Genomic DNA, 18,404 nt, shown 5'->3' on the forward strand with positions numbered 1-18,404 from the left:
TGGTTTCTGGTGCAAATGGTGGACGAAGGGACATGTAGCTGCAGTCTTACAAGCAAAATCATTTTGACTGAGGTCCTTGAACTTTTTTGATGACTTCAATTTGTATCTTGGCAGCAGGAATAGGCAAAGCTTTAATATTCTGTGTTTAGATGTTTATTACAGCTCACTAGCTGTAATGGCAAAGCATCTTTCAAAATCTTAACTCTGTTCTGTCAGTAAAATACATGTGATATTTTACTTGCAATCTGGCTTATGCCTAGAAACCATTTTTTGCTGGGCTAATTACCAGTAATTGTGGTGCTCTTGTATAGCATTAAAGGGAACTAGCAAGGTAAGCTAGTCTAATGCTGACATTTATGAGCTAAACAGCATGGATTGTTTGTTCTTAGAAATATATTATATGAAATTATAGTTGAAAAGCAATTAATAAACTGAGAGGACTACCTGAAAGGTAATGTATCTTAAATTATATGCACTTCTGACACTTAGCCTTTTCTGAAGGTAGAATGACATTGGTGGTGGTTTCATTCTTACTCCCCTTTGGAGCTGAGGAGTTGTGCTGGCTTCCCTGCTCAGCTTTGCAAATACAGCATAGTTCAAACTGAAGTTCCTGCTCTTTATCCACCAATGAACAGTATTTCCCATTCCCTGTATCTAAGGTACAGATTCCAGGCAGATGCCACAAAATCCTTTTTTCCATATTTTGTGTTTGTAGGACAGATTTTAGTCATTATCTGTAGGATAAGGAGATGGTAAAACACCTTAGTAATTCCTACAGGAACTATTTATATAGAGGAAGGATATTCCTGTTTTCAGCCTAGATCCTGCCAAAGTTTTTTGTTGCTTATATAGTTTTTAAAATAATAACATAAACTATATTCCAAGGATTTTTTTCTAAGTTTATATGTGTGTCCATGTATATAATTAAAGTAATGGCTTAAAATTTTTAAGGATTTGGCCAAATTAAAACTAAAGTTGTTTTTTTAAAATATATCCCTAGCTATGTGTTGCAATACCATTTGACTGTAGGTGTTCTGATAATTTTTCTTGATTTTTCAAAAGCTATTAAGGAATGCCTGTACCTACTTTTGTATAAAATCCACTTTGATAACAGATAAACAATTTGATATTTCTACATGTGAAAGTCTGTGTACAAATAGTGTTTAGATAAGCTGCTTTAATCTCTTATTGTGCATATTTTATAATTATATAGTTAATTCAGGAAGTTACAGTAAATTTTTTTGTTTTCTACTTTTGTGAGTAGTTGTAAATTAATCACAGAAGTACAGTGTCAGCATGAATTAATTATGCAAGTAAACCAAATGGCTATTTCATTATTTTATTGAAATGCCAAGAGTTTGAGGAGATCTTTTGTCTTAACAGATTAGCCAGAATTCATTGGGAAAAGTCTTAGTATGTTTAAGGTAATGGGAAAATATTGCTTTCACTACATCCTACAGAGATCCTGTTTAAAACAGATGACAGTTTGTCACGTTCAGTAGCACATCAGTCATCAGATTTATTCTAATTCCTTAAGCTGAACATTTCATTCAAGCCTGTAGATTGTCTTGTCAAGCTACGAAAAGCCTCATAGCTTTTCTGTCAAGCATAGAGTTGCACCAGCAGTTCACAAATAAATGCTAAGCTGCAAAAATACTGTTTATTTTCTTTAACCTTTTATTCAGTTAACTACACTGTTCTTTCATGTTATTTTCTCCACATGTGTTTATCACAAGGTATTCTAGGGACTGCTTCCTGAACATGCCTCATCCTGACCACAGCCACTTCAAACCAAGGACCACTCATTTTGGGGCGTGTTGTTTTCACTTGCAGCAGTCTAGACCACCGTGGTTATCACATTCCTCCTCTAATCACAAAGACCCAGTGAGCAGCTTCATGTGCTGCAGAGGTGAAGGAATCCCACTGCCACTGCACTAACAGCTGTGGTGTGGCCAGTCTGGCTTTGTGCAGAGTGGCTGTGGACTTCTTGCCCTGTATGGAAAGTGACTCGTTTGCTGTCAGCCCATATAGCCATCATATTCTCTGTATTCATCACAATCTTTCTAGGATATTTTCTCATGCTGTGTTGTGTATGTATGTTTTTTGGTTTTTTTTAATTCCTGACCATCTCTTATTCTGAGCTTTTTGCTTTAAATGAGGTCTTCTGTGTAAATCATAGCACTTGCTTATGAAGTCTACTTAAGCCTTACATGGTGGTGAGAACTTGACTTGAGACATACTTTCTTTGAAGTCAACATATGCATGTCTGAGGTAGTAAAACATTGAGGATAGTTAGTTGAAGTTAATTAATTGAATTAAAAAAGAAAGTAAACTATTAGATTGGTACATTTGTATAAATTTGTATAAATTACATTTAAGGCAAAAAAATTACTTGTGAAGTACTGAAAGCCTCATGTCCAGATAAGGCTAATCTCTATATTAAATTGCTAATGCTATGCATTCAATATCAAGTTGTGACTGCTGTCTAATAGGAAAAAGGCTTCCTTGGTTGTCTCTTTTAGCTATTAAAAAATTAAATCTAAGCTATCTGTTAATAATTTTCCAGAATCACCAATTTCAGAACTCTACTTTTTACTTCTAATTCTTCACTGTAACTTGTGCTATCTTCTAATTTTTTTTTCCTGTCATTTATATGCAGTGCTAAATTTTCTTCCTTAATCTGATGTTTTTCTTTGTTATAAAGCCCTGCTCTTTTTAATACATTTTCTTGGTCTGTTAAAGGGCCAATGTGTTCTTTTAGCAGGCTTATTCCTTGAATGGATATTCTGAAAGACACATTGTACATGCCTAAAAAGGAGCTGTGGGGTTGAAGCCCTAGATAAAATTAAAGCCTGAGTATATAAAAAAAAGATTGTTAAAATGTCAAGATAATGAAAAGTCAGAAAATAAATTATACCTATTATTAATTTTGAATTGTATTCAAACATAGAAATATGTATCATAGACAAAAGCTGATTACAGAGAGATAAAATTCAATTTTACAGTAGGATAATTGTTTTATGTATTTTACATTTATTTATAAGATCAGATAAAGGCCTGGAATTCTCAATATAAATCACAGTATGGTCCTGATGAATGCCAAGGTCAGTGAAAGGAAACCACTTGCAAAACACATTGCTACTGTAGAAAATACAGAGTGAATAAAATGAAACTGATAAGCACCATCTTTCCTACTATACTTTCTTTATTTTAATGTTAGAGCTTAGAGTAGTTTTGGTTTTTCAAAGGAGTGAATAGGTATCGATGCTCTCAGCATCCTCCCATATATTAACTGTAGCCAAATTAACATACCTTTGCTAAGTAGAGATTAATACAAAACTTACTTGAGGTCTGTGAGTGAGAATGGAACTGTTGTCACAGTAACACTGTGAAATTAGATTGGCCCTATTCAAATAGTACTGCATGTGCTGGAGATGTAGTTGATGGATCCAAATGCCATGTAAATGGTGGAGCTCATGATTTAAGAGTACATTTCTGTAATAAATTATTTCCTATCAGGAAGGCTTCTTTTATTCAGAATCAAATCTCTGGTGTGTCTTCAAGAGAAGGAAGTTAAACTATTTTTCAGACATGACAATAAAATGGATTCTAGGTTCTCACAGAGTGACTCTGTGTTGGGTACCTCAGCTGAGTATCTGGGTCAGTTTGAACTAAAGACGACATCCTCTCAGTAACTGAATTTCAAATCAGAATTTAGAACATATAGATAGATAGTGAACTGAAATGGCTGCCATTCATCTTACCACACACATAATACTTAATAAATTAGCTGCAGTCTTCAGTGATGTGTTTTTTCATATGTAGTGTGTTGGAGCTTTGGAGTCCTAGGACAATAATAATCGAGTTCTTGACATGGCAACTTCTTCACAAAAAAGACCTGACAGGTATTTCATCAAGATGGACATTTTTCAGAAGTGTTGGCTTCCAAAACATATCTTCATCAGCTTCCTTCATTTGGCAGCAAGGAGTTCTGCACTTGTTGTGTTTCACAGAGTCCAGTTTTTTTGGGCTTCTGTCAAAGTACCAGTGTCACTGAGGTCAGGAATTTGCACTGTTACCTGAGTCAGATCATGTCAGAGAGTTGTATTAATGAATAGTGTCTCTACATCTATAGGGTGGGGAGCTGGTGTCGCTGAGCAGCTCTTCTAGGTAAGTGCTGGGATTACAAATGGTCTTTTGTTTTCTTCCAACGTTGTAAGTTTTTTATAAGCTTGTAACTTGTTCTGCTTCAGCAAAGGAAGGGCAAGTGCTGCAGGGTCAGAATCTGATCTTTGATTTCTCAGGTAGGATTCAGGGTAAATGGTTTTGCATGCCAAGTGGTTTAACAACTTTTGGAGTTCTGATATAGTGCTAGGTAAGCTTCTGCACAGGCAGTAGCTCAGCAGCTTCCATGTGCTGGCTGGTGATGAGATTGCTGAGGTCTGTTTCCATGTAATCAGGCTTTCTTTCCAAATGCTGAAACTGATTAGACTGCAGAAGTACAGATACAGAAATACACCTACCTGTGAGAATAGAATCACCTTCCATTTTTTTGATAAAACTGGAATTCTTTCAGGATCGTAGTGAGGCCATTCCTGATTCAATACACTTGTGAAAGGGCAGTAATGGACCATATCCACTTGTTTTTTCATGTATCCTGAAATATAAAAGAATGAAACATCCATGAAGGGTTGATTCCTTTGCCATAAAGGTAATGGATTAGGGTGCAATGGGTGTTTCCAGAGACTATTGTGGGATGTACACCCAGCCAGTTAAGGGTGTTTAAGTTAGTTTTCTGCACTACAGCAGCATAAATGTAGGGTGATATAAATATGCCTGGGAGCAATCTTGAGCTTCTTGCTTTATGGACTCAGAATTTGATGGTAGCAAGAATAAATAGAGTTGTGGGGTGTAACACTTCGCACAATGTACTGAAGGTGACTGCTGTGCAGGTGTACAAGGTAACTCTAATTAAAACAGTTTCCCCTTGAAATGTAATTTTGTTCCTCCTCTTCACTATCCAGTGGTAGACTAATATTTGTCTCCGGAATGTTTTTCCAGGATCTGAAGTGGAATTACAGTATCTGAAGGTTACTAAATATTAGGTAAAAATTATAATTCTCTTCATAGTTTAAAAGTATCTTTCATATTTCAAAAACCCTCCTGGATGTACAATTCTTTTGGCAAACATTCACTGTCTTGCACTAGAGAGAAAACTTACTATAAATAGCATAGACTCCTTTCATAGTGAGGTTCCCCTCCAGTTGTATCCAAATTTACCTTAAAAGTTGCCAACAACTAAAAAAAAAAAATCAAACTAGGTACTTTATGGAGAACCCATTTAATGTTACCTATGACACTTTCTTTCCAGTAATACAGCTATTCAGGCCATTAGAGAGGTTGGGGATATCAAGCATTATCTGTACATCCTCAGCTCTTAAAAATCCCACATGTAATAAAAACCAGTGATGGATTTTTTTTTAAACTGTCATTCTGTGGAATATAATTATGTGTAAAAGTCTCACTGTTAAGTATTACAGGAGTTACACTGTAAATAAAAGAAATATTTTGTTCCACTTGCTATAGAAATTAATTCAAATTAATAACTCCAGGTATAAATAACTTCATAAAAATTTTCAGATGTTATCCAAAATGTTTTGAAAAAACCTTTAGCTCATCGGATTAGAGAAAAATGTGATCAGAGTGTGAGTTTGTTCATTATGGGGTCTCTGGACTTCTCAAATGTCTTGAGAAACAGGTTTTTAGGGAGGTGTCTATTAATGGATGTCTGAGTGTAGGTGTGTTTTTTCCCTCTGTCCTGAAAGCATTGTGGAAAACCTTATATATACTGAACTACCTTTATCTTAGCTTTAGTTTGTATATAGTATCTTTGATAAGAAACAAAAACAATCTTACACCTCAGTAAAGTTCAGTGTGGTGAGTAAATTAAATTGAATTCACTTAATTCTTTTCAGGCAGACAGCAAGTTATGGCAAAACCAGCAACCTTTCCACAACACCTCCTTTCCCAAACCAGACTGCTCAGCAGAACTGAGTACAGTGGAATACTTTCTTTGGAAAAGCAGAAATATGAACAGAAATAACTGATTAGATATAGTGTCTTTAAAATCTGGAAGAAAGTAAAAGACAAATGTTAAAGATCACTGAAAGCAGTGTCAAAGGGTTATAACTTACACCAGAAAAATTATGCCCTTTTTTTTTCTTTACATTTAAGTCTGAACAAGATTTACCATTCACAGTAAGGACTTAGAAAAGCACAACACTGAAAAAAGTTACTTTCATTTATAATGAATTTTAGAAAATATTTCAGAAGACTTTCTTCTTTCCTCCCAGTTGGACTGTGAAATAGGAAGTTATTTAGGAGCTTTCTCAGTTTTATGATTAGGCACAGGTGCCTTACCTAGTGCACATACCTAACTTTGTCAGGTGCTCCTTCAGCATGAAAGGGGAGATAAAACTGTGGAGCCTGCAAGTCTTGCAACTTCACAATGTCCAGGAATGTCTTCAGAATTATTCTGAGTATTTGAACCATTGGCCAGATTTTCCTTTTTTTGAATCTTGTGTTTTATCTACACTTCTGTAGCTATAAAGTCTTGATTTTTTAAAAATCTGTTAGTGATGCCAAGCACTGAAATACATACCCACAACATCTGACCAACAAGCCTCAAAATATTCAGCGCAATTATGTGCAAAAGAAAGCAGCCATCAAATTAAGCCTGGGTTTCAGAAGTACTACGGAAGGGCTTTTCTTCCTTCATCTAGTAAGTGGATTTAGAACTCCTTTGCTCCACCCAGGAATAGCTGGTCTGGGGCCAATACTCAGCTGCTGTCTCAGCTCTCGTGTTTGGCAATGAAAGCATGAATGTATCTTGATGAATCAAGGAATAATTGATGTAAGCTATTGGAATATAGGATGAACTTGCAAGAAGGAATAAAACATCCATCTGTTTCCTTTTACCAAAAAACCAAAAAAAAACCCCAAAAAACAAACAAAAAACCAAAGAGAATAATTTTGCAGAAAACTAGGTCTTGAGTTTTTTTAGGATTTTTTTCTCCATTTGCCTGTGTGGAAAGAATCTAATGTTAAGACTCAGAACCCTTAAGAAGTTTTTTCCGTCAGTAACCCACAACTTACATCAACTCTTTGTAGTTTATATTCTCAGAAAAATTCTTTAGGGCTTCTCTACTGTAAATTACTTTCATGGTTTTGGCTGAGTACTGTGCTTACTAAGGATTTAAAATGAACTTTCTTCAAAACCCAGTAAACAAAATTGGGTTTTTAAAAAACACATTTATCCAGCTTCTTTGTTCTGTGTGTTGCATATCATTATAAATAATCAAAAGATTGAAGAATGAGAATGATCCATGTATTCCAATACTAAATAAAAAAAATAAAAAATAAAAGCTGGACTATTTAATTGGCTGAAAAGGAGCAGAAATGACAGAGTTTTCATTATGTGTGTTCTGACATTTCTGTTTGTATTTAAAATTGTTCTGCACCTTGCTTTGGAAGACCTTTTGTAACTATTTTGTAACCATTGTTTCTTTTTACATTGTTTCCATTGTAACTTTTAACATTTTAGGCAGATTTTTTTTTTTCACAGCAGGAATTTCCCACCTACTAGGGGAAGTGACTTAGTTTTTGCAAGCTTCAGCTGAGAGAAGGTTTTGGATTTTTTTCCAAGCAAGAGTTAAAGATAAATATGTTGTCCTCCCTGACATAAAAAAAAAAGCAGCAGTTTAACTGGTAGCCTCATATGTGAATATGTTTTGCATTGGTTTCTTAAGGTTTGGTAGGGAAATTGATCCACTGTCAGAAGTATCTGGTTTGTGACTGATGATCTAACTTCACCTAACACCTCTTTTTTTCTTTTTTTTTTTTTTTTTTTTTTGTTGTTATTTGCCTGTTTTTCTGTGATTTTTAGCTGCCTGGCATTGATATGCAGTCTATGGTGATTCTCTTTAAACTTGTACCTTTCTTTGTTGGCACTACATGAGGGAACAGTGCAGCAATTGCTGTGGTGCTGAATGTTTGCAGGTTTAGCCTCCTCAGTCATTAGTTTACATTTAAATTCTGGACATTCTCAACAAACTTATTTCACTGATGCGTCTCTGGTTCTCCATGAATTTTGGCCCAACTCAGAATATTATTCTTTGGGAGTCCAAGATCATTTCTGAATATGTATCATTATTTTGAATTGTACTGGTTTTCAGATTTCTTTGATATTGCAATAAATTTCAGAGAAACATCTGGATTAATTTTCCAAAATCACTAACCTCGCAATCGTACCTGAATAAGCAACTGCACATGAGGCATGCTATATTCATGCATGTTAAGCATGTTGTAAAGCACACAGTCAATGCATAAGTGCTGAAAATGCTCAGAAATGTTGTTGTTGGAGTGTAGCAAACAAAATTTTAGGATAATTTAGGTTGGAAAAGACATTTTAAGTCACAAAGTCCAGCTATTAATGCAGAACTTCCAAGACCATCACTGGACCATATTCCCTAGTACCACATCTTTTAAATACATCCAGGGATGGTGCCTCCACCTCTTCCCTGAGCAGCCTGTTCCAAATCTTGCTAAACTTTTCTGTGAGGAAATTTTTCCTAATATCCAATAATCCTAATATATGCACCTTTTCTCATGTAGCCTGAGACCATTTCCTCTTGACCTATTGCTTATTATGTGGAAGAAAAGACCATCCCCTGCCTCACTGCAACCTCCTTTCAGGTAGCTGGAGAGAGCAGTAACCTTTGTTCTCAGCCTCCTTTTCTCCAGGCCAAGCATCACAGCTCCCTCAGCAGATCCTCATAAGACTTGTGCTCTAGACCCTTCCCCAGCTTCATTGTTCTTCTTTGGACACATCCTGAGGTGTGCCATTTCTCTGTAACTTCTTGCTTACAAGGGTGAAGGTACTACTCAAAGTCCATGAAGGAACTTTGTACTGGATCTAGTTGCTAAATTAAAAAATAAAAATAAAAAGTTCAGGCAGGACTGTATGTTATTGAGTCAAAATGTATGTGTTCTCACCTGAGCAACACTCTATGTTCCTATGCTTTTACTGCCACGCAAACGTGGTTAAGGGAGCAATTACACTTGTAGCTGAAGGATGGCTTTCTCTTCAGGTAGTTATCTAAGAAAATTATAGTTAATTTGCTTGTAAAGAACAAATAGGGCTTATGTGGAGTCAGTGTTATTTTATTTCTCTGAGCTTTTTAGCCTGTGGAATTTCGGGTGATGTGATTACTTTCAGCAGCTGAAGCATACACTATGGAGTTGGAGTAGTTGCATAATTTGGGTAGAAGCAGTGCACTGGATGTGTTGCCTTATCATAGCAGTGAAGGTGCATTTGTGTTTTCATGCTGTTTGAAACAGCCTGACAGATACATTACTGGTGTGTCTGTGTTTCCCTGCAGGAAACCAACAGGCCCCTCTCAGTCCCCATGTACAGGACTGAATCTTGAAAGGTTGGCACATTTCTGACAGGCCTCTGCATGTTCGGTGCTCCTGATAGTTTTTGGTCAGGCTCCAATATCCACACTGTTTGTAGCCTTTATGCTTTTTATTTTTACTGCATGTGCTGTCAGGAAAAACAGTGCTATTTGAAGGTACCTTGAGAAATGTGAGTTGGCTAGGTGAATCAAGTTTCTGTGCTTCAGTGTGGTTTTTTACCTCCTTTTCTTCATTGAGTCCCTGTTCGATCTTACTTCTTTCTGTGAAGGCAGCCAAACAATTGGAATGTTTTTGGCAGAAGACATAGCTTAATTCTATTACTTGTGGTTTTTAAATTTGGCACTGAGTTACTACTTCACATTTTTATGTGCATATAATGTTTTGTGGTTTTTTTTTTGCTTTTATGGTAAACTCTGGGCTAGGAACTTAGTTCTGTGATAGAAGAAGTCATGATTTGGGGATTTTGGAATTTCAGTATATTGGATATACTATACAATGAATTTTGCAAACATAAGCACTGTAGACTCATGTTTCTTGCATAATTTCTGTAGTCAATTTTGGAGCTCTGTAGTCACAGTGACATTTTTACAAATTTGGGGGAGGGATGGATTTTATAGGGCTTGAGGCCAGAACTTTCAGAAAGACAGGTAAAATAACTGAATCAGTGGTCCATTTTTGGTTTACTGAAGGGTGATGTGCAAACCAGTATTTTATATTTAGCCTAATGCCAAATTATCCAGTCATGTAGTAAACTGAAGAAAATTGGGTGCTCAATACCAGTAGGGCTCAAAATGCTGTGCACAGGCTGCTGTTGCAGTTTCATCCCTGTTGGCATTTAGCCTGTCTGCCACATGGGTGGTCTTTGGTTGTGTCTCACTGCTCTTTGGTTGTTGGTTGGTTAGGGGCTCTATTGACCTACCCTGTAAAGCAGAAGGCAGCCTAGTGTTTTTTCTGTTACGGGAATTCCAGTTCTGGTGGGTTTGTTTTGTTGTAATCCTTAGAATAAAAAAAATAGATAGGCAGAAATTGTGTATCATCCAGTTCAGAATGGGACAATCTCCAAAGTTAGGTTGGGTTCATAAATCCAGATGAATTTTACCCATTTCCAGCTGTAGAGATTCTGTAACCTTTCTAAGCAATTAGTTCCAGTGACCTTCCTCACTGTGTAAAATTTTCACTTACCCATAATTCTGAGTTTTCTGTGTTACAGCTTGTCTCTCTCAGAAGGATCTGTCTCTGCCTTCTCTATATTTGCTCTGAAGGCAGCTAAAACAAATAAAATCCCTGTTCAGCCTTTTTTTCTTAAAACCAACTAACCAAACTCTTGCAAACTCCTCATAACTCATATCCTGCAGGCCCCTAATCATCTTGAATCACCTGCTGGACTTAGTTCAGGATATCCATGGGCAGGTCAAACCGGATGCAACACTTCAGATGTGCCACATAGCGGGGTTTAATGACTTCCCTTTGTCTGTGACTATGATACTGTCAACAGCATGTAATGCACATGTAGCCCTTACCACTATGTAGTGCTGATTCTACTAAAATATTCTTTTGGTTCCAGATAAGACAACATCTAGTTTAAAATGCACAATTTTTTTCCTCTTTGTAAAGACTACAGGAATTACCATCTGGTTGTAAAATGTTTAGGAGTGGAGATCTGACTGTCTATAACAATATATAATGTGATACATAATACTGAGTTTTAAGGCCAGTGAAGAGTTTAACAAAAAAAACTGAAGGATGGCTAAATGATTTAGCTGTTCACACCTGATCAAAACATGTCATAGTTTCATTATTAGAATGAAAATAATGTTAGTTAGAGTGTCACAGAAAAAAAGCTGCTTCTCAGAATGCACAGCAAGATGAGAAAAGCTGCAGAAGAAAGGAGAGACAGTCTTTGACAAGATTCTCTGCAGTTTTCTGTACATTTCAAAGAGGTGGTGGGAAGGGGGAAGGAAGAGGCATGTATTATCAAAGAGAACACAAAACTAATGAAAAAGAAAATAATTGGAGGATAAAGGACAGCTAAAAACTGGGAGAGAAGACAACAGAGCAGGCTGAAGATTCTTTAGTAAATAAAATACAAATGAAGATTGTTAATGTGAAAATACGTCAGAGAGCAGAAGAGATAGAGGGCTGTTGGTGAGCTAATATGCACATATAAACATTGCCTCATGCACAGAGAGAGAATTGAGCCTTGAAGACAGTTTAAGTTAGGGAGAAAAAAATAAAAAGGAAAATACGTGTCCTTTATCCAAGTTTAAATTAGGAATAGGTGAAACCGATTATAAACCAATTGGTTTTATGCATTTTTATGCCTCCTCTCATGCCTTTGTCAAAAGCATGACAAAGACAGTAAGTACTCTTTGGCTTATAGTATGCCATCATTAAAAGCACCAGATGCAAATTTTGTAGTGACAATGTGGAGAAATTTTTGCAGCAATGGAAGAAAATTATCTAAGCCCTATTTAATGTATTTTCTTATTTATGCTTATATTTATGGTTAGTTGAACCCAGCTGCATATGTCCTATCTCCTTTTGGGTCAAGAATCAGCAGGGAAGAAAAGCCAGGAGTTACTGCTTCACTCTGCCCTCTGGGAAAACGTTTTTATCAAGCTTCCAGATAATGAAGTTGTTTTTATGAACCAAAATCTTGAAGTCTTTTTAGTGATGTGAGAGTTTATAAATTTGAAATAATATTCATGCTGCATTCATCCACTTACAAGTTAATCTACTTGTGTATATTTTTTATTCTTTTTAAAAGAAACAATATTTTGCATGAACTACTTGTATTTAAATTTTTTATATAAAAGTAATAGAACACAATAAAGTAAATATGTCTGTAATCAAAGTATTTTTCATTTCACAGCTTTTAAGTATCTAACAGATGAGTATTATTCAACCTGTAAAGAATACTTGAATTGGCTATCTCTGTTATCCCTTGACTAGTGTTTTTATAACTCTCCAAAACTAGTTTTAACTTACTTTGAATTACCTTAGATTTCTGATATGCCATAGAGTTTCTTAAGATGGAGAGGAAATGTGACTGTTTTCAGAGGAGTGTGTCATTGAATCAAAACTTGACATCCACCTAGGCTAAGAAAACTGTCTGTTTCTTCCCTGGGGAAGTGCTTTGAGAAGGTAACTGTTTTTTATGTAGAGTACACTCCTAAGTTTTTTAGTTTAGCGTGCCCCGAGGCAAAACGTTTCAGTATATTTTAGAAGATCCTGCCAATTTAATTAATCTTATGGGAATAATGCTAAAATTCATTCTTTGTTTCCCTCTTCATACGCTATATGGTTCTTCATCCCTGCACTGTCAATGGCATCTGTTAACTGCATCTTTAAGGGGGACAAAAACTGGCTTAGTGCTGTTCCAAGGAGGAGTGCAAATTGGTCTCTTGTTCCACCAGAGGTGGGGCAGGTAGGATAGTCCTCTGTATGGAAAATCTCTTCCAAGACTGGAGGATTTTTTGTGAAGAATGGGTGAATTCAGTGGAGAGCAGCAAGCGTGTGCATCCTGTCACAGCAGCCAAGGCCATGATTCAGTAGTTGACTTCAAATTCTTTCAAGGCAAGACCAAGGAATGGGGGTTTGCAGTCATTGGGTCTCCATATAGAGTGGTCCCAACAGTCTTTCTGTTCCTAAGAAAGGACTCAGTAACTGAACTGCAGCCTGGAAGACAGACAGTCCTGCCCAGGGAGAGAAAGAGTTGGCGTTAGTGTTGCTGTGATGCTTTTGAGGGGTTGGAGTTACCATGGGATGCTCCTTTGTATAGCATTTATTCTGCAGACACTCAAGAGGTTGGGCTTTTTGCCTCAGAGAGAAGAAATACTGCTACAGCTGTAATAAAAGCCATTTGGAACTGCACAAGTAAAGCACTGTATGCTTTCTATCTTGCAGCTATATGTTACTTTTATATACCTCTTGTTTTTGTTTAATTCCTATGAAGTGTTTGTGTTGAATGAATAATTAGAACCAGGATTAGTATGCCATCCTTTTGAATAAGCTGTTAGTTTGTTTAGATTTTTTTTTTTTCTACTGAAATCCATTCATATTCTAAGGAACTGAAAGGCAAAGTATTTTAATGGTGTTTTTGCAGAATATTTTCCTGAATGGATGAGGAAATAGTCATTCCAGTTAGCACTATATAAAAAAAGTGAAGGCAGTGCAGTGAGCCTAATTTTCCATTTTTGTCTGTCATAGACGTAAATAATTCAAATATATAAGTATGGAAAGAAGTTAACAGTTCGAAACTGGGGCTGCATGAGTCTCATAGCATAATATTAGTATTTCCTGCATGTTTCAATTTGACATTCTTAAGAAAAAGGTTGGTTTTCCTGAAGTATGAAACATTTAATAGTTAATGCTGTTCTTTACTGGGCTCCTGTGGAAAACTAGAATGTTCATGTGTATGCTTATGTAATTAAGCATCCACTAATTTCTTTCTCTTTGGAAAATACTTCCCCAAATCATCACTCCATATATGAAGATTTAAGATTATATCATCTGTTTGTTTAAGGTAAGCATTAGGACAGGTATTATTATTTTATAATAGAATCTTAATCCCTTGTCTGTGAAGTGTTGATGTTTTCATTAGAGTTAAAATATGTTGCATGTGTACAGAAAGCCTGAAATCTCAGTATGTGGTCCTATCAATTTTAATTATTTGAATCATTAGAACAGCTAATTTTTTGCTTAAGGGTACACCAATGTACCATTGAATCTGTTTTTTAAGGTTTTTTCCAGTTTAATGTCTGAATCCAAATTCATAAAGAGTTGGAAAAATGAGATGTCTGAGCTATAGGATTCACAGGGATTTTATATGAAGCCTATTTAATCAGGATAACACTGTTATTAATATTCATAAAGTCAGCTGGAACACAAATGACAGACTATGGAGCCTAAAATTTTTTACTTGTGAATTTATTAAAAGCAGCTTAAAAAATTAATGGAATTTAAGTAAAGTTGACGAAAATTAAAATCTTATGCTAGCAGAAAAAATCTATATTAGAACTTTGTCCAAGACCATCTTGCATTGATATCTTTGACAGATTTCATTGGTACTTAAAGAAGAAAGATGCATGAATGGTCATTTAAAAGGATTTAAACACATTGGCACATTAATTTTTACATGAATAATAAGTAGTTTCCAAAAGCAATTAACTTACAGTGTACAAGATTTGAATAGAAAAATAGGACTGTGACATCAAAGGGCAAAGCAAATGTGCAGTACATTTTAAACTTTTAATAATAGGACTTCTTAAAATATTTTTTTCTTTTCCACAGAAAGTAAAGTAACGCAAAAGGTATTTGGGTACACCTTGGGTTTGTTTTGAAATTCACCAAGATCTGGAACAAATAAATATTTTTATGCCGAAGTGCTATTGGTAAAGAACAATTTTAAGGCTTTTACATTGATCGGGTGCTTCTGAATCAAGCTCTCCTACAGTTTTTCTGTGTGGAAAAAATATATACTGACCACATTCTGTGATTTTTCTCCCATATGCAACATTTGGAAGCATTTCTTTTTTTATGTAGATGGCAAAACCGTTAGGTCTGAGAGTTCTTTCATTATTGTACTTAACTATTAATGTTATGTGACTGTTGCATTTTACATTCAACTGATAGAGACATTTTCTTTTGTATTTTCACTTTCTTTCATGATGTGCTAGTAGTTTTACTAGCACAAGTTGGATAAATAGTGAATAAGGAAATTAGATTTAAATTAGATTTACCTCTAGCGTTTGGGTTATGGTTTCATTTTGTATTTTCAGTTATTTCTCGGTCGGCCAGTACATTTTATTTTAATCTTCAGCTTTAATTTCCTCTCATTATTACATAGATTGATTATTAACAGATTGTCTTACAATGAAAGTAAGGATTTAGAATAATTGTATTTATTTTTTGTGATCATTCCTTGATCGTTAATGGCCGTTAATGGCCACTTCTGATTGCTTTTGAAATGGTGACTTCTAACACTCACCAAATAATGATGGTTCAATAAGTTTTGGTTCTAAAAATACCTTATGTTCAAGGTACCTTCTGTAAAGGTACATCTTCAATGACGAGTAAGTGTTGTGCACAAGTCAGCTACCTATTGCAGCGTTTGTGTTCAGAGAAACCAGTTTAAATACTTAGTGTCTGGAATATTTTGTTGTTCTGTACCCTTTTTTTTTTTTTTTAATTATGAGGAAATGAATTTAGTACACCCCAGAGAGCTCCAAAAATCTTTCTGTTTTACTTTGCTTGATAGTTGACCTTAATCTGATATCAACAATTTTTTTTATTTTCTCTATGTTTAAATGAGAAAATTCCTGTTAGTTAACAGAACCTATTTCACCTATGAAGACAAAGTCTGTAAAATGAACCTCTTGGCTTCACTCATAAATTTTTCCTGTGCCATAGTCTATTATTTCCGGGAGAGGGCAGCATTTTCCTATATCAGGTGCAGAAAGGCACATGCCCTGCTTAGACTGTCAATGTTTCTTGTAATTACTCCCAGTATATTTGTTGCTTGCTTATGAATTAACTTGCATTTATGGAACTAAATCATTCCAATCATTTAATTACACCTGAGGAGCTGAACTATAATTGCTTGCTTCCAGCTAGGATCTGATATGGCTTGAGCAGTATTAATTTGGTGTTTACTTTTCTGAGTGCTAAAAGCATTAAAATGATTGTGCAATGGGATTACATTTTACTAATTGCTGGCATTCATTAGCTGGGTAAATGGCGAGGAAGAATGACTGTATATTGTGGAGGGATAAAATTATGGTTTTAAATAGTATATTACTAGACACATTAAGGCCCTAAGACATGTTTTAAAATACTCCAGAGGTTATTAAATACCATATTTTCTTCATGTCTTGCTATATGAATATCTTATTAAAATACTGCAATTATTATGAACCTTTTTGTGCAATATGTAGGGAAATGGCTTCATTGACAGGAACCTATTTCTTGATATTAATAACCCTCTATATTTTCAGCTAATCCAAAAGTAAATGAGGAACTTAGGAAAAGATTGCCAACTTCAAATCAACACAGTTACACAGAATTGAAGAAGCATACAGCTTCATTTGAGGGATTCTTTTAAGGGACTCAGTGTTCTGCGACATGAGGTGAACTTTTTATTTTTTGTTAAGACCTAAGCACGTCAAATCCTATGCATTTTTCTTATGCAGATTAATAGTCAACAACAAGTATGAGCTAAATATGTATTTCTTGACTATTTGGTGTATGTGATAATGTTGAATCTTAAGTATTTGTACAAATAATTTTTTATGATTTCAAATATAAAAATGAAATAATCTGCTTTTTTGGTGTTGTATGGGAAAATAATTTCTTCTGCTGCTTTATTATTTAGGATATGTGTCTTGGTATAATTTGCTTGAATTGTAAAATATGTACTTAATTTTATTTTTTTTTTAATCTCTTATGTTTTTCAGCACAATGACAACTCTGAGTGTTTTCATAATCTAGCCACTGTATCTTGAAGGCACATGTAATACAGTAATAAATGTAAAAAAAATGCAGCAGGGAAAACATACAAAATAAGCACAACTGCGTTGTTAAGGATAAAATTTGTCCTGTGTACAATACTTTTTAAAAAGGTGCTTGAGTGAGTAATAGAATTTGTGGTAAGATTACTATGTTACCAAGATTACCAACTATTTTAGATTTTCTTGCAATACGGAGAATAATTTTTTTTTTAACACATAAGAGAACATACATTTTAACATCCAAAATGATGCCTGGAAAGCATAACATTTTACTGTAGGTCTTATTTAGGTTTACTTCTTGAAGATCTTTAATTATATGAAAAATTGCAACTGTGTAATTAACGATATTCTGAAGCAGTATTCATGCAAGTATTAGGATGCATTATTTAGCTGTTTAGAAAGACCTGCAGATTCAGAGTTGGAGTGGTCATGGGCCACTTTACCTGTATTTTATCTTGTAAATTAAAGCAAGAGAAAGAATGCTAAAGAGTGAAGCACATGCTGCCATCTGTAATAATTGCCAAAGTGAACAGTCTTTTTGTCTCTAGCAGGACTGCTTGCTGTGATTTGGGCTGTGCTCAGTAATGTGTACTTCCAAGACCAGACTCTAGAAGAAAGAAAACCAAACTAATAAATATTTCAACAAAGGCATCACATGCAACAGAAAGCTGAACCAAACAATTATAAAAATTAGATGAGTGAAGAAAAAAATACTTTGCTGAGAAATAAAATTTTTCATTGTGTTAAAGTATGCAGACTTCTTTGTGCTGCTATAAATATTTAAAATAATTTGTTTTGTAAATTTTCTGTCAAATGAAGGCAAAGAATAGGTGTATTATATAGTTTCAAATTTATTTATCTAGAGTTTGTTTTATTTTAGCTCTGAAACCTTCAAGCAAAAACTGGAATCACTGCCAGAGCAAACAAGTTCAGGAGAACAAATGGAGAACTGGTCAAAAGGTAGGGACTTTAAAGATATTAATAAGGAACCTCAGGTGTTGTACCAGTGCTAGGCAGTGACTGGAGTGTGTTTGTTCTTGCTGATATATGACTGACTTTTGAAGAAAGGGAAAAAAACCACAACCACATACTGCCCCTTAAAAGTACTTGGGGTAACAGGAGAGCAGCTAAATGAATATAAAGCTTCACCTTTATTTTCTGGATTATTGAAAGTGTTTTTCTATAACTTTCAGAAGTCTTGTTTAAATTTTTATTCTGTACATTGCACTTTACTTTCTAACTTTTTTTTCTTTTTTTAATTGTTAACAATAAATCTTAGATTGTCTTAAAGTAATTTTCTTGTCTGTTCGCTCCTGGCTTGGGTATGATTAAGTCATCTACTAATATTAATGAGTTTCTCATTAGTAGCTCAAGAGAATTTAGGCAGTAAGGTAAGGCTTGGAGGTAAAGGTGACCTTG

The 18,404-nt window shown here is 35.0% G+C and overlaps 1 protein-coding gene across 7 annotated transcripts in view; it reads left to right on the top strand.

The window, feature by feature from the left end:
* MIPOL1 (mirror-image polydactyly 1) overlaps positions 1–18,404 on the top strand; it is a 184,808-nt gene that overhangs the window by 11,371 nt on the left and 155,033 nt on the right. For 5 of the 7 annotated variants that reach the window (XM_023927849.2, XM_023927852.2, XM_023927851.2 and 2 more), the window contains exons 1-2: positions 16,473–16,604; positions 17,866–17,945. In XM_023927849.2, the coding sequence (XP_023783617.2) occupies positions 16,600–16,604; positions 17,866–17,945 (85 nt within the window). In that variant the 5' untranslated portion in view covers positions 16,473–16,599. Of the gene's footprint in view, positions 1–16,472; positions 16,605–17,039; positions 17,105–17,865; positions 17,946–18,404 lie in introns of those variants that run through there. The other 2 variants (XM_086891699.1, XM_086891698.1) reach the window with 2 other exon arrangements.

Source organism: Cyanistes caeruleus, chromosome 6, assembly GCF_971803275.1.
Source record: "Cyanistes caeruleus chromosome 6, bCyaCae1.hap1.1, whole genome shotgun sequence".
In the NCBI taxonomy this organism is placed as follows: Eukaryota; Metazoa; Chordata; class Aves; order Passeriformes; family Paridae; genus Cyanistes; species Cyanistes caeruleus.